General features: G+C 40.5%; 2 protein-coding genes across 7 annotated transcripts in view; both read right to left on the reverse strand.

Annotated features, from left to right (window-relative positions):
- Positions 1-920: 920 nt before the first annotated feature.
- OLFML3 (olfactomedin like 3) lies at positions 921-3793 on the reverse strand. The gene is made up of 3 exons (XM_054463331.2): positions 3534-3793; positions 2549-2834; positions 921-2219 (listed from the first exon to the last, which is right to left on the reverse strand). Exons 1-3 carry the CDS (start codon positions 3645-3647, stop codon positions 1399-1401), a joined length of 1221 nt encoding a protein of 406 aa, XP_054319306.1. The 5' UTR covers positions 3648-3793; the 3' UTR covers positions 921-1398.
- A 1573-nt stretch (positions 3794-5366) lies between these two features.
- HIPK1 (homeodomain interacting protein kinase 1) overlaps positions 5367-27902 on the reverse strand; it is a 50490-nt gene continuing 27954 nt past the window's right edge. For 3 of the 6 annotated variants that reach the window (XM_054463345.2, XM_054463399.2, XM_063651732.1), the window contains exons 5-16: positions 27488-27574; positions 26317-26501; positions 25842-26004; positions 24843-25068; positions 20719-20840; positions 19631-19765; positions 16872-17014; positions 15241-15423; positions 14542-14748; positions 12995-13236; positions 11244-11374; positions 5367-10184 (exon numbers count right to left, since the gene is read on the reverse strand). In XM_054463345.2, the coding sequence (XP_054319320.1) occupies positions 9696-10184; positions 11244-11374; positions 12995-13236; positions 14542-14748; positions 15241-15423; positions 16872-17014; positions 19631-19765; positions 20719-20840; positions 24843-25068; positions 25842-26004; positions 26317-26501; positions 27488-27574 (2313 nt within the window). In that variant the 3' untranslated portion in view covers positions 5367-9695. The remainder of the gene's footprint in view (positions 10185-11243; positions 11375-12994; positions 13237-14541; positions 14749-15240; positions 15424-16871; positions 17015-19630; positions 19766-20718; positions 20841-24842; positions 25069-25841; positions 26005-26316; positions 26502-27487; positions 27575-27902) is intronic. The other 3 variants (XM_063651727.1, XM_054463355.2, XM_054463363.2) reach the window with 3 other exon arrangements.

Genomic DNA, 27902 nt, shown 5'->3' on the forward strand with positions numbered 1-27902 from the left:
GGATCCTGCCCATCAGCCAGCCTTGCCCCTGCGAGCTGAGCACGCAGCAGTGAGGGTGAGGCTGGGGTGGGGGCCTGGTGCAGAAATCAGCAGATTCCTGGAGACTGGAGTCCAAAGCCTGGAGCCTTCCTCCTCCTCTCCCTTCTCCCTTCCCCACATTACGCTCTGCAATCCAACGCCAGAGGCCAGGGTATGGGCCAGAGAGGGTTAAGTTTCCAGAAGTCCTGACAGGCTTCAGCCAGGTTCAGGGCTGGAGTGGGTAGGTAAGGGTGATGAGGGTGGAGAAGAGGAGAGCAAGAATAGGCTGTGGACCGGGTAAGGCCAACATCTGGGACACAGTCACTGCCCCTCCTCCCTGCACAAACCGCAGACGCTGTGGCAGCAGGAAAATCAGAGTGGTTCAGACCGAGAATGATTGTGCAACCTGGCCCTGCAGGAGCGCAACGCTGGAGGTGGGAGTGGAGGTCTGGGGTGGGGGGCAGAGTCCACTTTAGAGGGGAGACTTCAGTTCTTACGGAAAACACAGGCATTCAGGGCTCTGGTTTCCACACTAGACTGCAATGCAACTAACATGCATTTTGTAGCTCAAAATCCTCTGAGAATCGGAACTGGAATCTCTGCCCTGGGCCCCAGTGTCTCACAGCCAGAGGCACGGTGCCACTGAGGTTCTAGGATGGCTGCTGTGGATTGGCTGCTGTGGATGGCGGTGGGTGTGGAAGGAGGCCTTTCGTCCAGCCTCCTAAAGTGGCGGGATTCTGCCACTTCCCCCAGGCGCCTCACAGTAAACTCTTCCTCAGCAAAGGGAGCCCCGCCAAGTCTTTAATATGGCTCAAGGAGTGGGGGTGGGTTGGGAGGGAGAAAATGGATGGTCAGGGGGAAGTTTGATCTGAGGGCTACCCCAAACAAACACAGGAGAGGAGTAGTGGATTTTCCTTTTAATGCAAAATATTGCAATACAAAACAATGTGGAGAAAGTCCTGTTCCTCAGAACACTGAAGGGAGGAGTGAGGAAGAGAGAGCAGAGCTGGATGTCTCCTATTTCTCCCTTCCCAAGTCACTCTGAGGGCAAGAACACTGCTGCCTGCTCCCTGGGCCTGCCCGCATACAAGGTTAGCGCCCTGGGTCTGGGTCATCCTTAGCCTGAAATTTGTTGACATGGGGCAGGAGAGCAGGAGGGAACATTGAGGGTTTTGACTCTTTGAGCTCTAAAAGGATTACTCGGGATCTGGAGTTCGTATGAAACAAAGGAGCTGAAAGAATTTGATTGCCATTGGCTAAAAATATAGAGGATTTGAGCCACAACTGGCCCACATTTGAAGAATGAGGAACAGGAAATTTAGTGGGGATATAATATAAATGTATGGGAGTGAGAAAGATGCAAAAAACAAGGCTAGCTCCTCAAACCTCCTCCTCTTTCTTCCTCATCTCCAGCTTATAGACAATCTGGTAGCCATCGTCCCAGGCATAGAGCTGGCGTTCTCGGGGGTTATAGCGGAGGCTGGCATGGGCACCATATCTGCGGGGAAAATAAGGGAGTGCTGCCCGTTCAGGGGTCAGGGTGCCGCTGGCATCAAAGGAGCACTGGATGCGGGCCCGACTGGCAGGACGGGTGTTATAGACGACATAGAGGGTCCCACAGATGACAAAGGCAGCCTCAGCATTCTCTCTGGGACATGGTGTGTCCCACTGCTGCTCTGTGTCCAGTGTCTGTGGATCTAACTTGGCCAGACACAAGTGCCTGTCATCCTCCCGGGTGGCATAGACAGCCCAAAGACCTTCCTCATCAGCTGCCAGGTCGATGTAGGTGTCTGCTGTCAAGCCGTAGGGGGGGATCAGCCCCTCTGCTGGGAATACTGAGCTGTCCACCACTGTTCGGTTTGCCAGGTGGAATTTGATTAGCTGCAAAGTGTTCTCCATCTCACCACCCCCACCAGGTCTTCCAGGAGGCCTCCGGGCAAAATAAAGAAAGCCACCATATACCAGCTGCCCTGTGCCTACCCAGGGGAAGGGCACCCGGACTCGGGAAGCTTTCCGGGCAGCCATGGCAAGGGTGAAGTCACGCAGCCTTGGGAAGACAAAGGCTGTGTCATTCTGTGTCCCATCTAACACGTAGATCTTCTCTGTTTGCCCCAGTGGATCCTTGGTCCATAGACCAGCGGGGCCACCAAATCGCTTCAGAATCTTCATTGATCTCACTTGAGAGATTGTGTAGCCACAGTCTGATGAGAAAAGCACAGGAAAAGGAAATAGAGGCAAGAATTAGATGCCTCCAGCAGGAACTCCCCCAGGGTGGGTGATCTGGAGAATAGTGAGCATTTGCCCAGTGGATGCCTCCACTCTTAGGGAGAATTGAAAAAGAGCGGGTACCACAGCAGCCTGGATCCCCAGAACCTCTCCTTAATAGACCTGGCATTACAGAGTTTTCCCTAAAACAGGTTCCAGAAGACAGAGCCACAATGGACTGGGACAAAGCGAAAAAAAGAGTAGAAGCAAGGAAGGAAGAATATTTGTTCTGAGAGAGTTAGGGGCCTGCTTTTAGATCGTTTACCTGTCACCATATCGTACTTCTCATTCCTTCTTCCCTTGCCTTTGGTCCCAGGGCCTCCAGTCACCTTCTCATCAAACTCTACACAGGGCAGAGCTGGGTTCTGGGTCTCCAGATAGTCCACCTCCCGCTCCAGACGATCCACTCTCCCAGAGATGGTATCGGCCTCAGTTCTGAGTGCCTCCCGCTCCTTCTCTGCCACCTCCAGCAGTGGCAGCATCTTGTTCTTGAAGTCCCGCAGCTCAGCAGCATGCCGACTACTCTGGTCCTGGCACTGGGCCAGCCGTTCCTGAAGGGATAGGGGATCAGGAGGGAGGCTGCAGGGTTACAACTCCCAGGCAGGGAGAGGCCCAACTCGGGAGTCAGGAATGGGAAAAAAAGAGCAAACTCAGCCAGGCTTCAATATCCCCTTCCACTCCTGCAGAAAAGGAAACCAGATGTGCAGAGGTGCTAAATGTGCAAAGAGCCTAGCTGAGATTCACCTAGGCCCCTACCCCGACTCCATGTCCTCCAGCCTGTGTTCTCTGTGAGCAGTGCCACTGAGCCATCTGAGCCTCTAGGCAGGTCTAAGCGCATGAAGGTGTGAAGAGGTCTCTGCTCCCTTAGCAATTATCCTCTCGGACACTAAAATGCTACAGAACTCAAACTGTTAAAAAGACAGGAAGTTATAGATTCCCTGGGAACCTCCAACTTCAACAGAATCATCACCTCCTCTGGAGATGCAGCCCCACAATCTTGGCTCTCGTTTCCACTCTGCCCCCTTATTCTATCTAATCCCAGAGGTAAAATGCAAGTCTATTTGCTTTGGCATTGTTCTATGTGGGGTAAGAGGAGGGCTTGTCATTCTGAAGGTCCTCTTATTAAGAGAGAATTTTCTGTAGACTCTTACAGAGCCCTTTCTTGTTATCCCCAGATCCCTAACAAACTGGTTGAACCAATAGACCTGGAATCCTTCTAGGCTGGGCTAGAAGAGAAGGGGGTCCCTCACCTCTAAAGCAGCTAGTCGGCGTTCCATGTACTCCACAAGGTGGTGCTGCTGTCCTTGAACGGGTCCCGACCATGACAAAAGGAATAAGATGAGGAGAAGGGTGCTGGGCCCCATGGCAGCCTGGAGAGTGGTGCCAGAGTAGAAGGAACGTACAGTCAGCCTCTTCCCCTCAAGCCTGAGGGTTAGCTTTGGAGGCGGGGTGGGGGCGGTGCCTTCTCTCCTTCTGATCTCTGGGTCTCTCTCACTACTCTGGAATGCTTTCAGTCTCTTTACAACCCCCACCCCCTCCTTTCCGCCAGGATTGATCAAACACAGATGGCCCCATTGCACAGCAGCCAGAAGCCTTAACCACCTCCTGCCTAGGCTGTAGGCTCCTCTGGAGGGGAAAGAGATGGAAACCTGAAGGCAGAGGCCTTCTGGGCAGTCAAGCAGGGAAGCTAGCTGCAGGAAGCAGAGACCCCAGAGAAAACTCAGCAAATGCCATTCCTGTTTTAGGAAAATTTCACCAGTGCTTACTTCTTAAGAAACTGAAATTTTTCATTAATTCTTCCCTTTCCCTGCAATAGAGTGGGTTGTTTTCAGCCTTGTTCAGTAGAAGCTGGGAGCTGGGGAGGTGAGGCTTGAGGGGAGGAAGCAGGAAAAAAATGGCCCAAGTGGTCAAGCCCAACTTATTCTAAAGCTCATTAGCGCCACCTTGTGCTAAGCACCTGGTGTCATCTCTAATGATTAATATAGAAACTAAGGCTTAGACTTCACCCCATGAGGAAAATTTTCCACAAAAGCCAAATATATTGAATTTACAGGGGTTTTCACCACTAAAATGCATATTTCCCCCAAGACTATCCAATTACTACTTTGGGGGCTATGCAAATATCTCTCTGATTTAGCCCAAGGAAGAAAATATAACTGAGATTAAAAAAAAAAAAAAAACAGGTCACTGAGAAGTTAGTAAATTAACTCGATCATCTGGAAGTAAGGCTGACAGCTGCGCTGTTTTACATGGCTTTCCTTTGCTTGAAAAAGGCCAGATATAGTCTCTCACCAAAACTGAGGAGTATTCAGTGAGTTCACACTAATTTACTATACATTCATTTATTGCAGGGGGGGCGGGATCTGATATATATATATGTTGTTACAGTCTAAATCAATGTGTTCTGACCTCCTTACCATTGGGAGAAAAGACTATTGGTTATTTCTCTTGGTTGTGATCCAAAAGGGTATTTCTGACTGTTTCTCATTTCTATACCCCAACTAAGGCTGAAGGAGCCCAAAATGAATTAATGGCCACCATAAGGTAGACTTGGCCTGACACACGGGCCAAAAAAAAAATCAAATAGAGCATTTACTCAGAGACCTGCAGTCATTAATCCAAACAAACCCCTATTTCTTTATCGGAAGAAATTCTATTCACTTTAGAATCAACAGAATCTGATAAGAGAGGTTCCTTCTCTAAAAAGGACCATGACTCTAACAGTACAGCTTGAAAGGAGGGGAAAAATAGCAGCTTCCTGTGGTTACTCATCTTTTCATTCTGCTACTGCTATTTGGCAAAATACATGAGGAAACAAAGCTTAATTAGCCTGTCTCAGAAGTCTTCTACCTCTTTCAAAGGGTCAGATCCAGATGATGTGAAGTAAGGACCCTGGACACTGCATTCTTGGGAAGTATTCCCTGCCAAACCCTATTCATTTCCAGTATGGAGATTTGTATGAAGAATGAAATTGTCTCTAGTACTTTACTGATGTTCAAATACAGTATGCTTAGCCACTTTCAAAGATGTCATTTATTGATCTCCTTTATATCCTATAACAGAAGTCAAAAACAGCCACATAATTCAGAAAATTTACCCATTTTATTGATGCATTGCAATTGCTCTACATTTTACCATATTATGTAGAAAATACTGAAAATACAAGCTACTTTGTAAAACCAAAGACAAACATTGAATCCAAAGATAAACTATGTTTTACACAATGGACCCTTTTCCCACAGTTAGTATTAAATTTTAAATATCTATTTCTTTTGTTAAAATGATTATTTTACATACTCCCTAAGTACATCTGCATTACAAACATAGCTCAGTAATTCTCAGAAACTATCTGTTTCTAGAGGCTTGTTGTAAAAGAAAGCGCACAACCAAAAAAAGGGAGAAAGCAAAAAAAGTTTAAATCGCACACAATAACTAGCATATCAAATACATTTAATAAAGTAGGAATTCCATTGCAATATCAAGGATTCAAAGCAGAAATACTAACATTACATATAATGTACATATAATGTACTGCTACATGTAGTGAGATTATTTTTCAAGCTGAATTGAAACCACACATTATATAAAGTTTAGCAACAAACAACCATGTAGACATGCTGCACCATCTATCAGTTTAAAAAAAAAAAATCAAAATAGGAAGCAGGCTCGGGCCACTCCTGTCACTGAGAGGCAATTTCATTTCCTATCCTAAAACAAACCATCTCAACTAGTGAATTTTTGCATAATAATGCTGAACAAAACACACATTACTGTGCTTGCCTGGCTAAGGGCAGTCAAGCTTAGCCCCTCTAGTGGAGGACAATGGATGAGCAATCACAAAAGCAGGCTCAGAATGGCCAGAACCGTTTGAAATGGAGTTCTTATTCCTAGGGTTGGTATTTCAGCTGATCACTAAAAATAATATCACCTCCTGGGAGCTATTAAAAACTCTGGAGTGACCAAGTGTCCCTATGAGCCCAGAGTGGCTACACTGAACCCTTCCCCGCTTCTTCTCTCACCCGGAAAGGAAGAAGTAGAAAAGCAAGTTCTAAGAGAGGACTTAAAGCCTTAAGCTGGTTTGAGGTCAGGTCACTGTGACCCAGGCCAGCTGCTCACTAAATTCACCAGGCTTCCTCCCTTCCTGTCAGGGCCAACAGGGCTGACCCCAGGGACAGAATCTAAAGCCACAGTGAGCACATACATACACATTCAGCAGACACAGGTGGATTTTTATGTTGGAAAATCGGAAATGCCAGTTTGCAGATTAAGACTGAAAAATCTCTAAAGTTTTTAAAGCCACAAACTGCTAGTCAAGTGATTAAGGTAACAATACAAGCTCTTGGTATTATCCTTTTCGGTGGCGTTTAGACTCCTATCTGAAGTGGTATCTGCTTATTGGACTGGGGTGCAGGGATGGGATTTGGTTTTGTTTCCTGCATCTCATTTCTTACAAAAAAGAACAAATCTTGTCCCTTGTAGAAAAAAGACAAGGAACAAAAAATTTGTCCTTTAGAAACTAGACCTATGTTCCAACAAGAAAATCAAAATGTGCTTGGCAAAAAGGAGACACAAAGATCACACATGTTGACCAAAAAACTGTATGACACTAGTGACAGAAATTATACAAACTGCTTGGCTATCTTGACCAATATAGTGCTGAAAACACAACTCAATATAATGATTTTAAAAATAAAGAAAACACAACATGTTCCTGGTAGGCTGTACTGACTACCTGCCCCATCTTGGAAGCCCTTACTCCTTACAATGAAGAAACTCCAAATACTTTGACAGCTCCTCGGTGTTCAACCTGGTACAGAGCTGGCTTACCAGGCTCCATGAAATCTCCCATCTCCATCCTGCACCTCCTTGACACCATCTCTATCTACATAGAACCAGTCCTAAAATTATACCTCAAATATATCATTTTCAATTCAGATGGAACACACCTGTATTTTAGGATTAACCTTCTTTCCCCAAATCCTTTATGGGCAGGAATGTCCCCATCCCCAGTACCTTCTACTTGACCCAGATCCATGCAGGAGCTGAGAGTACAAGGACAATTTCACAGCTTGAAGGGCCCCAAGACTATACAAGCCGTTAAAAAAGAAACCTCAAAAGCCTCAATGACTCAACAGGCTTTGGTTCCTTCTCTATATTCTTCACCAGCTAAGAAACCTTTCTGTGAGTTCCTTGTCACCAGCGGCACCACAAAACTCCTCCTCATAGTATGGGGACATGGTAAGCAATACAACAGGCTCTTTGGTATAAACACATCTGTTACATGTTTTTTTCAACAAGCAAATATTTTACTAGGAATGTCAACTATGTGCAGGAAGGACTGCCACATGGGAAAAGGAAAAAAAAAATTCATTCTAAAAGTGATTGCACATACTTTAAAAGAATGCATATTTAATATTGGCTTGACTCCTCTCACCTGCTTCCTGAATTCTCACAGAAGCAAGGTAGCAATGCACAGTGAGAGAGCCACATGGGGAAAATGCTTCTGTGAGAACTCAGCTGAGAATCTAAAATGGAAAGGGGTAGATGTGGTGGTAAAGGAGAAAAGCTGCTGTTTTTATTTTTCAATGTTGGCAGGGAAACTGAGAACAATGCATTTACACAATACAGCTACTAATCCTGTTCTGATAAATCCCGGTGAACAACTTAGGGTCCACGGGGGCTTGCTGGTCCATCCTAAGGCAAGCTCACTGTAAACTCTATTAACCACTACATTATCATATAAGGCACTACAATAAGGGAAGGAGGAAGAAAGGGAAGGAAGAGACACACACTGAAAAACTCCTCACCAGACACACCTGTGCAAAACAATTCCAAGGGTCTCCTCTCCTTGCAGGCAATGCCCCTGCTCATTCAGCACTACAGTAATATGCTCTAATATAATTGCAATTAGTTCACATACATTCCAACAAGTATCAGTTCATTTTGGTTTAAATACAATGGAGACATCAATCCATCTCCGGGATAACACTGGAGGATCACATACACACTAAGTACACAATTCAAGTGTAATCACTACACATTTGATTACAAATAACATTTTGGGTTAGCAGGAAAAATTGCTTGTTATATTTTTCTAATCAATATGTACATATTTAATTATGTAAAATATTAAAACACCACCATTACAAAACTTCTAAAATATTTTTAAATTCAGTAATAAATTTTTAAAATATTTTTTGCAATTCCTACATGCACTTATTATATAAGTCTTAATAAGAGAGCATTCAATTTGCTGCTGGCATACAAAGGAAGCTACTTTAAGGTATAAAAGCTATACACAAGAAATGTTCTTATCTGGTTTCAGGTTTTTTTTAGCTTTCTCCCCAAACAAATCACATAAAACAGAAGGGAGAGATGAGCAAAACAGAGGTGTATTATTGAAAATTCATACTAATCTTTAGGCAAAGCTCATCAATGCCAGTATCTCATAATAGACAGAGATTTTGCATATAATAAAACAACCACCGTCATATAATAACAACCACCTTAATGGCTTTTTCAATAAAAAAATTTAAGCTGAATCAGAGAGAGAAAGACTTTTAAAAAATAATTTAAAAAAGAATTCATGGTGCTTCATTTAAAAAGAATACTTGGTGTTTTCACGCAGATATGGATTCTCTCACATTAAGTTACCAGCAAATGGTGAGCTGCCTTTTAAACACTACTTTATAACAAACACAGGAGCAATTGAGAGAATCCCAATAGTAACATAGAGTAATACATAACCAGTTTTGCAAAAATAACAATTGCCCATTAAGTATAGTATGACATTAAAACAAAACTGAAACTCTGTAAGTTTAAATGTCCGATAAACAAATGTGAGACTTTGAGGAGAAATGCCTGATAGTAAAAATACAGACTTGGGTAAGTCGCTTTTAAAATAAAATAGGTAAGTCTGAGTTTATAAACAAACAAAAAGTAATGATTTTTCTTTTCTTGTCATCAGATTTCAACTCCTTCTATCAGCATTCTTCCTGACCAGCAATCACAATAACACAAAATGAAATAAAGAGGGGCTTCGCTTGTTTTTAAAAGCATTTATAGAAATCAAGTCAGAGAGACAAAATATTTTTCAGAGGGTAACTTCAGAACAATCTCTCTTCCTTGGTAACTGCAGAAGATGGGCATCTGAACTCTTCCAAGTACCAAAATTGCTGTCACAAAAATAAAGAATTTAAAAATAGGGCAAACTTTGGGAAGACTACAACAATGCAGTCAACACTGAGACAGGTTCCCCCAGAGAAAAACCTTCTGCTTCAGTGGGCCCCTGCAGAACAAGTTGCTGGCTAAGAAATTTCAAGAGGGTAAAGGAGCATCTCATCATAGCCCAATATTAAGAACTCAGGGCCAGGAGAAGGTAGCCATGACTCCTCCTCCCTCATGCTCACCAACTATAAGTAGGAATACTGGCTGATCTTGGTAGGACTCAGCGGGTATCCAGTGTAAATTGCTGAGCCTCGGGAAGACCCAATGTAGGATTGGGTGGCAAACTGGTGTTGGTACTGAGCAGGGGCCACGCTGGCAGAAGTGAGGAGGCTGGGCCCAACACTGACAGGGACCTGGTGCACCAAAGTGCTAGGGTGAGTGGTATAGGCTGCAGCATGCCTTGAGGAACCCTGTGGGGAGAAAAGATGAGCAATGGAGCTGGTTGAGCCCAGTGCAGCAGCAGAAGTCGGGGCAGCATACGTATACAGATGAGCCTGGCTTGGCAGGTGAGCAGGGGCTGGGGCAAGGTGTGGGTGCCCCGTCGAGTGTAGCGGGCTGCCATGCTGGAAGGTGTAAGGGGCTTGGGAGAGAGGGGCCACAAACGCCTGCTGCCTGCGGGGGGCTGGGTTGCTGCTTCTCTCCTGCGAGGTTGGAGCCGCCGATGACTGCTGGTTCTGGAAGAAAGAAGGAAGAAGTAAGGAATCTTGAGGTCACTCCGGCTCAGGGCACCAAAGGCCAAGTTAAGAGCTCAGGTCCTGACTTGTACTGTTTCTGAATGGGTATAACACATAATCTCCCAGAATGGCATTGAATGCTGTCAGAAATCAGCCACCCCTCCCTCTGCCTCTTAGCAAGACAGATCCTAACCTGGCTCAGGTAACAGCAGTTTGCTTATGACAGGAAGAGGGAGAATCAAGAGATCATAGGGTTCTCCACTCCTGCACGTTAATAACTGGTGACTCAACTCACCCTATTCTGGCGTCAGTAAATTTGAATTTTTCCTAACCTTTATTTCTTACCATTGCTTTCTTTTGTTTTTGTCCTCTACGTTCTTCATACCCCTCTTGAAATGTGGAGCCTAAAATACATGCACTAACTCAAACTGACATTTTCACTTGCACGTGCTCTCACACACCCTCATATTGACACTTTCTCACTACTGGTGGACATCATACAAGCACTCGAATTTTAGCTTCTAAGAGTGAACACAAATAGAATAAAGTAATGAGAGAAGCAGAAGGGTAGGTTGGGGCTGGGGGTGTTCAGAGCGTGGGGAAGTCCCAAATCCCAGACTCCAGCAACAAGTAGGACCTAGAACCAGTTGAATTTGGTGGCCAATGAGCTTTTCACAATCTCTTGACTCAAGTAAACAATGTAAGGATCAGCTTACTTATGGCCTGGGGGATAAAGAGAATCTGGTCTCAAAGCATATGCCTATCACAGACATGGTTAAAGCATCCCAGGCTCTTTCTAAATCCCAGACGTTTCTCTAACCTTCCAGGGTAGACTTAGGGAGGTCTGATGGAAAACCTAGAATGTACATCCCGAACACACTTACAGAGTGAATGAAGAGACACAGCATATGCGGTACGACGTAAGCCATAGAACACAAAATTGTTTGACACAAAAGGGGCTTCATTTGGCTTTATTCAGCATCCAGCCAGAAGCAGGGTTCTCCAGAAAGTAACAACAGTGCAGGGCCCAAACAGAAGGCAGTAGCCCGTAGCGCTCACCTGGCTAAGGTTGAGTGGTTGTGCTGCACTGGTCCCCCCGCGTTGAGCTCGATACCCTGTGGGGGTGATACAGCATCCAGATGACTGCCCACTCACTGAAGCTACTGGCTTGGTCTTATTGCTCAGGAGACCTAAAAAAAAGCACCAGGCTTAATAGTTATGAGTAGACATCACTGAGCAGATGGCATCATATTAATTAGTCCACATCTGTATATAGTTTGCAAGCATTAAGGTCTCAATTCTATTGACACCAGAAGAAAATAACCTGTTATCACCCTTTTCTTTTCTGTCTTGGCACAAATCTCCACATAGGATCCTCAAAATGTTCACTTACATAAATATTATATATATTTTAACTATAATCTCTTGTTATATACAAGGAACGATTGGAAATACAAATATGCTAAGACACCATCCCTCTCTCCAAGAGTTTATAGTTTTATGTAGGAAGGGATTAAACAAGCACAGAAATGATAATGTGAAGCTAAGAAAGCTATTGGTAATTCTTAGGATATTAAAGTGTCAAGAGGGTTTAAAAGAAGGCAAAATTCTATCTTGTTGGACACTTACTATCTTCAAATTCTAAGAAATTACAGGACAGCTGAATGTGAAATTTTGCTTGCTTCTGTGTTCCCATTAGGAAAACCAGAGCATTTATTCAGTGTCTCATGTGATAGCCTATATTCTCTGGACCCAAGAGCACACGGAGGTACTAATAATTCTATTCAGTAGCCTGGCTTCAGGAAGCTCTCTCCCTTGTCTGCAATGGGACAACTGTCTACTTCTGAAAAGAATCACACAGAGGCATAACACAATACCCTCAAATTACAACCCTGTTTATGTCTATGGCAGTAAGATAATACATAATAAAACATAATTTATACAAGTATGGCCCAGGTTTATGTTGACACCTAAACTTCACCAACCCCTTCCTTGGTATGAAGTTGTCACTGAAAAGCAGCTGCCTTGACAAGACTACATTGCCTGGGCTCACTTGCATCTAGGTGGGGCCATGTGAGAAGTATTCACTATTTCCACTTATTTCCAGCCTAAAGAGGTTAAGACATGTGTGTGCCTCCTTCAAACTTTCTTTCTCCTTCTGACTGGATGCTCAGGAATCAAACACTTGTACCAAGAAATTATATGAGAGAGAAGTAAAATTCTACTACGTTACGCTACAAAAATCTAGGATTTGTTACTGCAACTACTATTACCCAACTAACACAATAACTGAAGCAGGGTGCCTAAGTCCAGTATCTAAGAGAGCAAAGAAGATGGAAGTAATTGGGTTGGTAATAAAACCATCAAAAGCATCACTGCTATGACACTGGGTGAGAAAAAAATCTAAAGAATATAACTGTTTTCCAAAACACTTTTGCAGTCATTTTCAATATTATCAAGTCCTGTCTACATCTCGATTGCCAAATTCAAATCATCTGTGGCAAACCTAATTGCCTGCTAATTCTTCTTGCAATATCACACGTCTTGTCTGCTTTCTCCCATCAGCACTGAATGTGTTTCTGAGACTACAATCTCATTTGTATATTAATCCAAGCAAAATAAACACAGGAAAATAAAGTGATGGCCAAAAATAATTTCACATTGTGCAGGGAACTGATTTCTGAATTACGGACTCTTTAAGAATGTCTACACCATTGGTCTCTACCACTGACATAAGTGGATTATGGCAAAATACTTAAGCATACACACATCAAAGGAGAATTCAACTCAAGCTGTGAAGATACACTCACCTGAGGCCTGGGTTGCTACAGTGCAGTCACCAAGCTGAGTTTTCAGTGGAGGCACAATGATGGTGCGGGTGCCAGTGCCATCTGCCACAACTCTGCCAGGCCCCTCCAAAACGGGTCCACTATTTCCTCGGAGAGCACTCAGGGTATCAGTGGAATAAGGGCTGCTCAAAGAAGAGTCAGAGTCTGGAGAATCATTGACTGTGACATAACTGATGACATTAGACCTTGGCTTCAGGCCAGAGCTGAGGAAAAGAAAAATACATGAAAATTGAATTGTTCTTTTTTGTGTGTGTGACAGGGTCTTGTTCTGTCACCCAGGCTGGAGTGCAGTGGAGTGATCACAGCTCACTGCAACCTCAACCTCCTGGGCTCAAGCTATCCTCCCATCTTAGCCTCCCGAGTAGCTGGGACTACAGGTGTGTACCACCATGCCCAACTGTTTTTATCTTTTGTAGTGATGAGATGTCACTATGTTTCCCAGGCTGGTCTCAAATTCCTGGGCTCAAGTGATCTTCCCGCTTTGGCCTCCCAAAGTGCTAGGATTCCAGGCATGAGCCACCATGCCGAGCTTCAACTGCCCTTTTAAGCAATGTTTCTTAGATGATCTGTCTCTGGTTCTCCCATGATAACAATGATGATAAAGATGGTAATAATAATAGTAATATTAGCAGCAGTAAACTTCTGGGTACTTATGTATCAGGCACTACTCTCATGCTCTACATACATCTCACTGAATCCTTACAACAATCCTATGAAGTAGGTACTATTAACCCCATTTTGCAGATGAGGAAACTAAGGAATAGGGAGATGAGGAACTTGCCCAGGGTCACACAAGAAGTGATGAGTGGTGAACACAGGATTCAGCCCAGGACAGAATGACTTCAGAGTCCACACCTCTAACACCTCCTGTATGTTGCCTCTACCATCTTACAGTTGGTCCTTTTGAACTAACAGGCTCTAAATTCATTCTAAATTTTCTCTTCCAAGTTCACTTAAACTTCATTTCTGTATGACTCTGTAAAGTCTCCTAAGTTACTTTCATGTGTGAATCCTACCTTCTCAGGTAAAAGCAAGAGGTCATTCCCTCTTCTGTATGCCCAACACCAAAAGCCCCATCGAAGGCTATGCTTCCAAAATACCTTTTTCTTTGGCCCTTTTTTTGGGTGGGGGCGGGAGGGGATGCAGTCTTGCTCTGTCACTCAGGCTGGAGTACAGTGGCATGATCTCAGCTCACTGCAACCTCCGCCTCCTGGGTTCAAGTGATTCTCCTACCTCAGCCTCCCAAGTAGCTGGGATACAAACATGTGCTACCACGCCCCGCTAATTTTTGTATTTTTAGTAGAGACAGGGTTGTGCCATGTTGGCCAGGCTGGTCTCGAACTCCTGACCTCAGATGATCTGCTGGCCTCAACCTCCCAAAGTGCTGGGATTACAGGCGTGAGCCACCGTGCCCCACTGGTCCTTTCTTTCACAGGCCAAACTGGGCCCACTTGCCTGAAGCCAACAGTCTAAAACCAACAGAGCCAGGAACCATTCACTTATCTTACCTACTGGGCTTGTATTTGTTGTCCTCTTCCTCATCAGTGTCACTTCGGATAGTGATGACACTCACAGGAGGGCTGGGAGTATCTGGAATGATGATGGGCTGATGCTGATCTTGGACAGGGACTAAGGAATTATAAGAAGATGTGGTGCGGAGAGGACTGCTCCCAACCAGAGAATAGACTTGGGAAGGCAGAACATCTAGAGAGGACCTGTAGGAAAAGTTCACATGGAAAGATGATTCAGTCCTTGGCCTTCCAAATTGTGTATCTTTTCCCCAGACTGCTTTCCAATTTACTCACTGATTCCTTTTTACATAATCATTAAGCAAATACATTTAACTATACAAGTTCCAGTGAAAATAAGCACCATGCTGGCAAGAGTTTCCAGGGACAAGAACACCAAAATACAAAAGACATTTTACTTTTATAAGCCCTTTATCCCAGGATTAAATTTCACTCTGTAAAGTAAAATAAAAACATCATAAAATGCCCTAGATTCAAAGTGGCAGCAGAGAGAAAGGACCATCATAAAGCAGGACACACCTGGTGTACATTCCCAGATGAAATGATTTGCTCTTCCTCAATTTGGCAGCTACTTGCTGCTTCATATCTATATTATATGTCTATACAATATTCCAAATGCAACGCAACATATCTCTCAAACTGGCACAGTTTTAACTATCAGCTGTAACACAGACTCACTTTGAAGAGACTGGAGCTGACTGCTTATTCTTCTTCGAAGGGAGAGAACTGGATTGTTGTTGTCTGACAACATGGGCAACACCAACATTCAGAGGCTGAGCAGTGGCCAATGTCACATGGTTAGTCAGCAAGGATGGCTGCTGCATGATAGTGCTGTACTGGTTGCCATGAGAGTGGGCATTCCTGTACCAACAGAAACAAAGAGAAACTGAATTCCAAAACCACTGAAGAATCAGGACCAAACAGACATCAAAAGCAATTAGCCAAAATGCAGCTGCATTTTATTTTTTTAAAGTTGAGCACCTACCATCTGATAAGGGATTAATAACCGGAATACGTAAGCAGCTCAAACAACTCTATGGAAAAAAATCTAATAATACGATCAAAAAATGGGCAAAAGATTTGAATAGACATTTTCCAAAAGATGACTTACAAATGACAAACAGGCATATGAAAAGGTGCTCAACATCTCTGATCATCAGAGAAATGCAGATCAAAACTGCAATGAGATATTATCCCACCCCAGTTAAAATGTCTTATAACCAAAAAACAAGCAATAATAAACGCTGCCAAGGATATGGAGAAAAGGGAACAACTGTACACTGTTGGTAGGAATGTAAGTTAGTACAACTATTATGGAGAACAGTTTGGAGGTTCCTGTAAAAACTAAAAATTGAGCTACCATATGATGCAGCAATCCCACTGCTGGGTATATACCCAAAAGAAAGGAAATCAGTATATCAAAGAGATATCTGCACTCCTATGTTGCAGCACTGTTCACAGTAAGATTTGGAAGCAGCCTAAGTGTCCATCAACAGATGAATGGATAAAGAAAATATGGTACATATACACAATGGAGTACTACACAGCCACAAAAAGAATGAGATCCTGTCATTTGCAACAACATGGATGGAACTCAAGATCATTATGTTAAGTGAAATAAGCCAGACACAGAAAGACAAACCACATGTTCTCACTTATTTATGGGATCTAAAAATCAAAACAATTTAATTCATGGACATAGAGAGTAGGATGGTTACCAGAGGCTGGTAAGAGTAGTGGAGGGCTAGTGGCGAGGTAGGGATGGTTAATGGGTACAAAAAAAAAAAAGAATAAGAACTACTATTTGAGAGCACAATAGGTGATTATAGTCAGTAATAACTTAATTGTACATTTTTAAATGACTTAAAGAGTGTAATTGGATTGTTTGTAACTCAAAGGATAAATGCTTGAGGGGATGGACACCCCCTTTTCCATGATGTGCTTATTTCACATTACACGCCTGTGTCAAAACATCTCATGTACCCCATAAATATATATACCTAGTATGTAATCACAAAAATTAAACATTAAAAAAAGAAAAAAGAATTTTCATTTTAAAAGATAAAGTTGGGGACCTAGATTACCAGGCTTTAGGATCTCACTGTATGGTTTCTAATCACTTAAGACTCTCTTTAAAAAATCTAGAAGAAATGATTCCTGACCTTCAGAACCTATTGCTTTCTTATATTCAAAGTTTTCTTATAACACCATCTCCTAGCCTGATATGGGTTCTTAAAAGATTCCAAAAGTGCTCCCACCCTATGGGATCTTGCCCTTACAAATCTCCCAGAGTATCATAGGACACTTGCCTCCAGTCGGCTAGCTGCTGTCCACTCCCCATGGCCTCTGGAATCATTGCTGTGGGCTGGACAGAGTTGTGTAGAGCTACCCCAGGCAACTGTTGCCAAGTTGAAGGCAGGAGAATTTGCTGAGTCCCTCCAGGCCACGCCTGCTGTAGGGAAACACACACAAAAAACATCCAGACTTGATTCATTCTTGGCTTTTTCTTCTGTTTTTTTAAAGAAAGAAAAATTCATATCTTAAAAGAAGTTGCTTGTAGATTGTTAACTTGCAGAGATTAAAAAAGAAAGGTCAGAGGGGCTCAAGCTACAAGTCTTATGAATGGGGAAAGAAAACATAGTGCTTTCTCTTGCCCACCCCCATAACCTGACCACCCGGGTATTAAAGAAAAGAAGATCCCTGCAGTTAAGAGCTTCTATTATACTGTAGAGAAAAGGAGTCTGAGAGTTCAGAGATAAGAGCTGGTTAAATGCTGGAGTTTCATTTTTGCAACAATTCTAAAAGAAATCCCTAGAAAGAGTTAAGAGGACTCCCTGGAGATTAAAAATTTTTTAATCTGACTGCCAATCAGATATCAGATCAATTCAACCCATAAAACAAAGGGCAGAACTGTTCCCTTTTTTAAAAGGGTAGTATTTGGAAAATGGAGCCAGATGTGGATGACCAAAGGCCTAATGCTTTTGGGAAAAAAATCTCATGCCAGCAAGAAAAAGCTAACTTCATCATTTATAGCCACATAATGGAATTTCAAAATAAGGCAAAAAGTAAGATGTTTAAGAAATAGAAGCAGAAAGCATCATACTTTGTTTCTAATAGTTACCTAAAATGTGTTTTTATGTATCATTTGCAGGAATATTTCCACATAAAAACTAATCACTACAAGAAAATACATGATTTCTAGTTTTAAAAAAGCCATGTCACTTGCAATAAACTGAGCAACAAATGTTTTCTGTACTTCTTCCTCACAGAAATTCTGGCATTTTTTGGAAAAAAAAAAAAAACATAGGAACAGATTTGGAAGTTTCCTTTTTAAACTTGAATTCTGCAGTACGATTACCTACAATGCTTGGGTACATATGGTTCTGTTTCTTGAATTTCAAATTGCAAGGCCATCAACACACTGTTTTAAAAATATTTCTGCAAGTAACAGATCCACTTGTTACAAATACTGGTTCCAAACAAGAAGCCTTCAAAGCAGAGAAACTGCAAACACGTCTGCTACCATAAGCAGAATTTAAAACAAAATAAAACAAAACAAAAAATAAAAGAAGTATGTTAAGTCACACCATGCGTCTTTCCATAAGCCAACACCTGCACAAGACAAAGCATGTAGTTTAATATAAAGCAAGAAATAACATTCCAATGTGAGGCAGAAATCTGGCGTTCCAAGCGACGAACTGTTTTGACAGAGGAAGAACAAAAATATGCAAAGCTTAGCAAATGGCTAGTGCAAACTTAAGAGAAGCAGCAAAGGAGAAGTGTCAACTAACATTCCAACCTCGAAACTACAGATGAGTGAGTTAAAACCAGTGGCTTGGATCAATCAAGTTGGAAATATATCTGACTCCCTCACACTCAGGTTTTATGCTTACAAGAAAATTAATCTGGAAGTGACAAAGACTTTTAAACTGAAAACCGAATTCCAACCAAAGTATGTTTCTGGAAGTGTTTTCACTCACATGAATACTTAAGAAACAACAAAAGAAATTTAGAGCAACTTTGAAAACAGAGAAATAACAGGATTCAATAGTGCCTTTCAGGTTTTTGGATGGTTACCTAATTTTAAATTTCAAATGATAAAATGCTGGATATCCAATAAACAATTCTAACTCCCCATATAAACCAAAACACATCCAAAAAATCACTCTTAAGGTTACAAATCCTGAAACACACCTCAAAGTCTTGGTTGTTTTTTCTATCTCTAAGCCCAATACTACAATTGCAGCTATATTAAGTAACTATTCCCCATGACTTTTAATAACAAAGATATTGTATTTGCATAGTTTGTTGGCCATACTTTCAACCTTTGTATAAAAACCTATTTGTAAAATAATTAATTCCTCCCAAAACTCCTAAAAATGTGTTCACTTTTAATTTCAACCAACAATATGACCTACAATATGATCTACATTCTAAAGGGAATATCTTTAAATGTAAGATATAAGCTGCCACTGATCATGAGTGGCAAAAAGAGCTATTTTCATGTGTCCATAGAAGGATGGTTAATATCAACTGATAAAGCAATAAATTAAGAGCATCTTAAGCATTTCCACATGCAGAAAAGTTTTAGAACCTTAAAACAGCAAAAAAAGGAGAAAGCTATCTTGCCAAGGAGTTCAATTTTGGCCATCCGGGTACCTGTAGCTGAGCCAAATTAAAGGCCATTTCCTTCATTCTCAAGGATCAGAGGGTAAAAGGCAGAAAACAAGTAACAGTGTTGAAGCTCTTCTGAGGCTACATAGAGAGCTTTTATCACACTAGGCTGGCAAAGAAGAATCAAGGGATCTGGCTCCTTACAGAGCCACATGACCATCAGTCAGACAGTGCTACAGCAAATGTTGGGGAGGAAAACAATGAGACATTAAAAGATGTAGCAAGAACACAGCCACAAGACGGCACATGCTTCCATGCCCTCTGCAAAGACTAAGCTAAAAAATTTTTTGAAAAATAAACCAGAAAAAAACAGAACAAAAACAAACAGGAAAAAACAAAAAAGAAAGAAACCAAAGAAACTCCGTTAGTAACACAATCAAGTGAGGGGAATTACCAGTACAGCAGCAGTCTGTTCAACCAGCGCCGGCCGGCCGGCTGCGCAGCTCAGAGTAAAGGGCACCGCATACTGCGGTGTGATGGTGGCTACTTGAGGGTGGAGAGTTGCTACCATTAGTGGTGTACAGCTTCCCTGAAACGTAGATTAGGCAGGTGAGTGAAACAAACACGGAGGCAGGATATCTGGATTCAGAAGGGTTCTCATTCCCCCCAAGTTATTACTGACAACGAACAGTAATTTGATAGCACCTAAAATGCATATACCAAACACAACTTTCCCCCTTCAACTTTGTACAGCATTGGCCCACAAAGTCAAATGCCAATGGCCTAAAACAAAGAAGTATAGGAATCCTCCTTGGGCTAGATTCAGCGGATCAGTTCTATGAAACAAAGACATTTATTAAGAATTCTTCCTCCTGTTCACAAAATAGGGTTTTTGGATTTGAGAATTTCCTATGTGTCATAGGCCACAAACATTTATATATAAAATATAAAATATACTGTTTGTTGCTATTTAAATACTTTACAATTTTCTCTATCATCTTAGTCAAATGTTCCATAGCAAGTATAAAGTTTTAAAGCTTTCTACAATCTGGTTAAACACAAGGAATGAAGGAATGTAATACGTGAAGAGGCATCCTGATGTGATCCAGCCTCTCAACTGTGATGAAGTTCTAAAAGAGTGAGCAAAAGGGACACAAAGGGTGCAAAAGTGGAACGTTATATTTTAGAATCAAAATGCTGCATATATACTTATCTTTATATGAGCTCCAACATTTAAAAAACAAACAACAACAACAACAAAAAAAACGCTTCACCCCGCAAAATTAGAGTAAACTTACTCAGAAGACCATTTCTCAAGAATGTCTGGATATTTTTTTCCCTGCAAGTCTAAGGAAGACAATGGCAGAGTTGCAATAGTGTTAGGAATGAGTATATTGTTCCATAGAGATGTTTCATTTTAAGTCCACTGAATCATGACCAAGAAAGATCTTATAGTCCAAGGAAATACCATTTTCTAGGACAAAAATCTGAATCTCAATAGTGTTTAGCAATACTGAGTATCCACATTGCTCTAGCTTTTACCTGCGTGAGAACTCCTGACTGAATCTGTAGTGGCTGAGCAGCTGGTGCCTGGGGTACAATTGGTACAGCATTATCCATCCTCACAGGGAATCCAGAATGCTTTGTTGTTGCTTGTAGTCCAGCTATTGAAAACAGCATCACAGTTAAATAGTTTTGCAAGGTCTGGGAGTACTGTTTTAAGATTATTTTGTTTTCAGCTTTTCTGTTCAAATAATCCACTGTTCAGGTTTTAATCCTAGATGCTTAAGACAAAGAAGTTTCATTCATAGAAGTCTTGGAAGTTAAGAAAAGGGAGACTTCCCCTCAGGTTAGGTTAATGGAAAGATGTTTGATATAGCAAGGGTTGGTTTAAAGGAATTCTCAATTTTTTTTATGCTACAAAATTTAAAACACAATATTCATCCCATCTCCATTAAGAGCACAGGCAAAAACAAAAAAATCTTCACTTAGTAAATTAAATTCACTTTTTTTTTTTTTTTGGAGATGGAGTCTCGCTCTGTCACCCAGGCTGGAGTGCAGTGGCGCTATGTGGGCTCATTGCAACCTCTGCGTCCCAAGTTCAAGCGATTCTTCTGCCACAGCCTCCCAAGTAGCTGGGACTACAGGAGTGCGCCACCATGCCCGTCTAATTTTTGTATTTTTAGTAGAGACGGGGTTTCACCATGTTGGCCAGGCTGGTCTCAAACTCCTGACCTCGTGATCTGCCCACCCTGGCCTCCCAAAGTGCTGGGATTACAGGTGTGAGCCACTGTGCCCAGCATTATTCACTTTTTAATCCACTACGGGAAAAAAAAACTTGTTTTTAAAATTCTAATCTTTAAAAGCAAAGGCTTAAGTATAACTTTTAGTGAATTAGATAAGAAAGATTATGAAAAGCTCCATAATTTATACTCTAAGTTACCTTTTTATTTAGAATGTTTTTCCCCATTCCTCAAAAAATATAACCTAGTCCATAAATCAGTCATATATTTTATCCTTAACCAGGCATGAACTGAAAAAAATTATGCCTAGGATAAGAATATTTTAAAATCAGACATTCTGGTTTATAGAAACTTTCTTCAACTTATTTTAGAAATCTACTCTTGTCATTGACATTTAATAGGGCTCTTTTGTAGTTAATGGACAGCTAGGAAAATCAAGAATTCTTCTTTTTAACAGTGCCTTTATAACAATAACCATGTCTTCTTTATCTTTTTATTCATTATGCGCTTAGAACAAATGTTGAATAAATCTTTCCTACAAATAGACCTCCTTCTGGGGAAAAGCGCAACTAAAGACAATTCTTTTTGTCAAGACTTGAGAGCCTTCAGTTGCTTCTGTACTTTATCAAAACTTGCAACATAAAGAATTCAAGTTGCTATTATATTTCCAATTCACTAATGTCTGCAATTTTGTTAAGTGAGGATATAAAGATTTTAATTAAAGACTCCCTCAGTGACATTTTCTCAACTATCACCAACTAATTTCTCTTAATATTACTATGGAGGTATCAAATGAGCAAAACTCATAGACCTAATACTGCTATTTTCAGCAAGCCAGTCTTCTAATTTTCCACTTCAGTAATTTATGAGTAATTTAATAACAAGTTGTCATGAAGAAAAATACAATCCAGCAACATACAAAATAAGAGGGCATAGTAAAATCAGAATTAAAACACTAACAATATCTTTTTTTAAGTTCTACTTATATAAAAATAAAAAGTAACAAATTCATATATCAAGATTAAAAAGTTGCCAGCCATGCTTCCGTAGGCAATGTTATCTAATAAGAAGGCTAAGCTACACAAAATTCCTGCCTATAGTAGGACATGGATACATGCCTAACTACAAGACATTGGTATTGTATAATAATAGCCTCCTACAAATTGGTAAAATTTAGGAGGAAATGTTCACTTCAGAAGCTCATCTATAGCCCTCAGGGTGATAAAGCAAAAGGTGACAAAATTACAGAATAATAGTTACCACTAAGCAAAATGTGTATCTATTTTGGCCAACCAGGATAGTATGGAAAGTAGTATTTATAGTACTGACCTACAAATGTGACTCTAATGTATTAGATTGCTATTGTACTTTAGGCTGAGCCCAAAAGTGGAAAAAAAGAATTAACAAAAAGCAACATTGTTGGAAGGTTCTCCCTGGTTCCTGACCTAAAACGGATTATAGTTTCATTTTTTGTTATTATTTTGTTTTATTGAACGTAGTCCTTTAAATAATCAGGTAAGTATGGAAAGAATAAATTGCCTAACTGATGAGGATCTATCCTCCTGTAAGTATAGTCATCTTGTAAAAGAACAGATAGTCCAAGAAAAGTGGCAACCTGGAATAGACCATTGTTGCACAGAAATGAGCAACTAGCGGTGGCTGGCAACTGAAGGGCAATAAGGAATAATACTTCAAAATACAGAAGCTATGAAGTCCCCTGCCTGGGTTCAAATCATGGTTCTGCAATAATTAGTTAAAGGACTTTGGGCATATGAAGGAACCATGCTCAAAATTCTCATCTATAAATTGGGGATAATGACATTACCCTCCCAGAATTGTTAGTGAAGATAAATTGATACATGTAAAAGCACTTGGAACATTATCTGGCATACAATAACACATATCAGGCATCATCATCATCATCACCTTAATTTTAAAACTCCCTTTTCATTTGGAAAATTTTAAGTATGCTCTAATAGCTCCTCAGGTTATTTATACTTCCTAGATAGGAAAAATTTCAAAGCTTATACTTACCTAATTATACTAAAAAGGGTTATCCCACTTTTCCCCTCTAACTTCTTTAGTTTACATTTTGTTTTGTTAAAGGAACTCAAAAGTTCTTCTGCTTCATCTCGTATCATCTGAGAAGCAGCAGAAAACTTCAGGGTCCCACATCTGAAAACTGTTCCAATGAAACTCTTTGGAAAAAGTGGTGAAAAAAGTGGCTAATCTGCTAAGCACAGTGGAAGAATCACTCAACATATGACAATCCCAACTACAGAATTTACTATTATGAAGCATATGCAGAAAATAATTTGGTAAGTTAGGCTAAATGTGCATTTACGGATTTTGAATCTGTTCCTCTGCTCTCCCTGTGGTTTCTCCCCGGTTTACATTGCTATTGCTCTCCTGTCCTCCTGGTAATCTCTCAGACTCCCCTAGCCCCTCTTTTCCTTCTGCTTGCTCCAACTCTGTCAGAAACCAAACAAACAAGAGAGTCACGGTCAATAAGTAATTGATGTAAAAAGGCAAAAATGCTACCTGCTTCTATGTAAAGTGTTATATGAAATACCTGAATCCTGGTTTATTCTCACAGGGTACTGACACTGACCTTCTCTTGGGAAAGTCAAATGTGTCATTAGATTTTAGCCTTAAAGTAACATTCTTCTAAATGGCTTACCAAATGATTAAACACACATTTCCCATATACAGAAAAAAGAAACTGGACAGACTAGATTACAGAACAACAATGTGAAAATTAAGAAGGATGGGAATGTGAAAATTAAAACCTTATTGCAACACAGGGACTCAGCCTCCTCCTTCAGCTATTCTGTTCCTCTGTTGACAGGAGTTTGCAGGAACTATATGATTCATAAGCTGAAGAAGATAATCTTAATGCCTGCCCCACACAAGCACCTCAGCCTGTAGGATTTTTTAGTTCAATAAATAATGATTTTTCTTTCCTTAAGTAATTTAAGACGTTTCCACATTCTTAAACATGATTTTTACATTTTAGAATAAAATCACTTTTTATTGGGAACATAATTTTTATAATAGAATTATATAGGAAATAAGATCCAATATTTAGCAATTCTGCTTACAACATTTTGCATATAGACAGATACATGCTTATACAAGACGTACGACATTGACACAAGGACTCAATGGGCAAGAAAACTGGTATCAGGCAATTCAATTAAGGAAACATAAAGTGAGCTCTTACAATGCATCAGATAGCATCATAATTAGATAAATAGCCTATGTAAAAAGAGAAAATCCATTTTGTGATATTACCCAATTTTAGTTACCTTCGTCATCAGAGACAGAGTTTAAAATTGTAAAGATCAGAACTAAACAACTAGAGCTGCCTAAAGCAGGTAGGTCTGATACAATACCATATGATACAGGAGTTTTCCCACTTACTTTGAAACGCAGGTGGACATACTATAAATGTCTGTTGGAATGGATCTGTCTGAGTGCAAATCTGGGTGGTTCCAGGCTGCAAGGAAACACCCTGCTGGGCAACTCCAGGAACTGGTGCAGCAGATGATGGGTACAAAGCTGACTGGTAGTTTAGTAGTGAGACATCTGAATTAGCCAGAGAAAGAGTAGCAGCTGCTGCAGTAGAACTGGAAGCTAGAACACTGGCCTAAAAACAAAAGGATTATATTTGTACACTTGTATTAAGTAGAGACACACAATAATTTTATATATACAGAATTTATCCAGAAAAACTTAGAATAATGTTTTAAAATGTAATGTTAACTGCCTCTGAAATAACTCTCTGCTTAACAAACTTTCCTAGTCCCTAAATCGAAGGCATATTATAAGGTCAAATAAGCAAATAAAAAAAAAAGAATGGTCCTATGTTGGCTGTGGCTACACAAACCCCAACTACTTCTGCACAAAAAATTACCGGATGGAAGATCCCACCAAATCTCATAGGCTCTTCCATTAAAAAAGTAGACCCAGCCAAGAAACTGGGAAGCTTACACCTTCAGAAATAAACCTAAATGCAAATATCACTGGCTAGCAAACAAATGCAAAACCACCCTTAAAGTTAATGACTTGAAACCTTTCAATACAGTAACAAGAGATATAAAATCCTTCTCCTAACAGGGAGAAAGTCATTTGGCTAAAGTCAGTACAACTAACAGCAGTAAGTAGCACAATAGTCAGACCCCATTTATTTGACGATGCTGAACATATGAGGGCATGGATTGGCCTTTATATTTAACTTTAGTTAGCCTGTGCCTGTTAAGTATTATCAGTCTACTCTGTTTTCCATCAACTTTTGTCAAGTGGAGAATTTCTAAGAAGCAACAAGACACCAAAACAAAAATTGGTTATTTACCTTGCCCTGTATTCTTACTAGTTTCTATCCCACTTAAGCTTGAGTTTCCAAAATTATTTATTGAATACCTGATTGTGCACTGTATTGAGCTGATTGCTGAAGCTCATCGTTAGATTTGTGCTTGTATTTGGGGCAACATGTGTAGTGAAGGGACTCTTGATCTGACTCACTGTATCATACATGTGAACCCTCCGCTTGCAGATCTCCATGTTCTGAAAACAAGACTTAACACTGAAAAAGAGATTAAAGATTCATTAAATGAATGTTGAGATTTAAAAAGACAGCAAATAACTCAAGATGAACATGGATCAAAGCTTTTTTTCCCAATCACTTTCAGATAAAATAAATCAAGAATTTGTATAATCATAGGGAAGAAAAATACACATCTAATTTTTATCTTATGATGTTTCAATGAGAAAGAAAAGTACTGCTGAGCCAGATTTATAAGCACCAAAGTGGCTGGCTCATTTGATAGTGCCATTGATAAGGCAGTAACTCAACAAAGAACCACATGGCAAAAGCCCCAGAATATTCCATACTCACTGATTGCTATGTGGAAAATCCAAAAGGTGAGTCATTGTCACAAACTGATGGTTAAGAGTTTTTAGAGGGGTAATTCTCTTATCTGCATCAATTGTGAGCATTTTCTTTAACAGATCAATGTATTCTCTTCGGTCTGCCTTCTCTGCCAACATATCTGTTCCCTCTAGGTCTGTAGACATATTCACCTTCCAAAGAAAATTCAGAATTATACTTCTTCACTTAACCTTTAGCACTGACACTACATAGCTGCTTTCCCTCCACACTATGTGTGTGTATATATATGTAATAATCAAAAGAGAAACCTGGGGAAATTCTTTTTATGAAAATCTAATCATTTTCACAGGAGGAAGCTCTTTTTATGCTGCTTAATTAAAATCTTCGTCTAAATTTAGTGGTAGAAGAAAGCTAAACAATTTCTTGTCATTAAAAATTTGGGGGCTGGGCATGGTGGCTCATGCCTGTAATCACAGCATTTTGGGAAACCAAGGCAGGTGGATCACCTGAGGTCAGGAGTTCGAGACCCAGCCTGGCCAACATGGCAAAACCCCGTCTCTACTAAAAAAAAATACAAAAATTAGCCAGGCATGGTGGCACGTGCCTATAATCCCAGCTACTTGGGAGGCTGAGGCAGGAGAATCGCTTGAACCCAGGAGGCAGAGGTTGCAGTGAGCTGAGATTACACCACTGCACTCCAGCCTGGGCAATAGAGTGAGACTCTGTCTCAAAAAAAAAAAAAAAAAAAAAATTGGAACAAGTAGCTAAGCAATAGTGATTGTTACTACCTAAATATAAAAGTTTCTACTGTTGAAAAAATTAAATGACATAAGTGTGAAGTGTTCAGTTTGTAACATAATAGGCGCTCAATAAATATAATTCTTAAGTATTTATTTAATAGAGAAAATGGGACAAGAAACTTTCATACGTAATATTTTAAAACACTGCTATGTAACAAGACCAGTTAAGTAAAGAATGAGAAAAATATGTAATTCTAAAAATATACTTGGTTAGGATTTAAATGTTCCTTTAATACACGGTGGAATATTAATGCATTTTTTATAAAAACTGAAAACAAATACTAGAAAGATAACATTAAATTTGTCCTTAGTATAATCAACAGAAGTGTCTCTGATTAAAAATAAATGTCTGACTTTCTGAAACTTTCCGTACTCACCTGAGCCATGTCATCTAAGCAATTAAAAATGTACTTCCGAGCTTCTTTTGATTTTATTCCAGTCTCCAGTTCATGTTCTTCAGGTGTCTATAAAATAAAGATTTTCCTCCTTAAATTCCATCTGTATGTTATTTTCACATTTTATTCAAAACCAAAGCCAGAATACAAGAGACAAGTGTGGTCACCTTGCCAACCATAGATGTTTAGCAAACATGAAAGTAATTCACAACCAGAAAATCTTCCAGTGGAGAGATGTGACCTTGATATCTAGCTACCCTTTCAACAGTGATAAAATAAACATGCAAGTAATGATACAGCACAGTTCCTAAAGAATGTCAGGTAAAAAGGGACACTGCCATTGTTCTCTTAAAGCTACTTTGAAATGAACTGATATCTCAAATGCTAACTGTTCAAC

Source organism: Pongo pygmaeus, chromosome 1 (assembly GCF_028885625.2).
Source record: "Pongo pygmaeus isolate AG05252 chromosome 1, NHGRI_mPonPyg2-v2.0_pri, whole genome shotgun sequence".
NCBI lineage: Eukaryota > Metazoa > Chordata > Mammalia > Primates > Hominidae > Pongo > Pongo pygmaeus.

Bases quoted from the DNA above. Each gene is read 5' to 3' on its own strand.
- OLFML3 (XM_054463331.2), bottom strand. From the start codon at position 3,647: ATGGGGCCCAGCACCCTTCTCCTCATCTTATTCCTTTTGTCATGGTCG. The intron at 2,835-3,533 runs GTGAGGGACCCC...CTATCCCTTCAG, and splicing joins GCCGACTAGCTGCTTTAGAG to GAACGGCTGGCCCAGTGCCA. The intron at 2,220-2,548 runs GTAAACGATCTA...TTTTCTCATCAG, and splicing joins GAAGTACGATATGGTGACAG to ACTGTGGCTACACAATCTCT.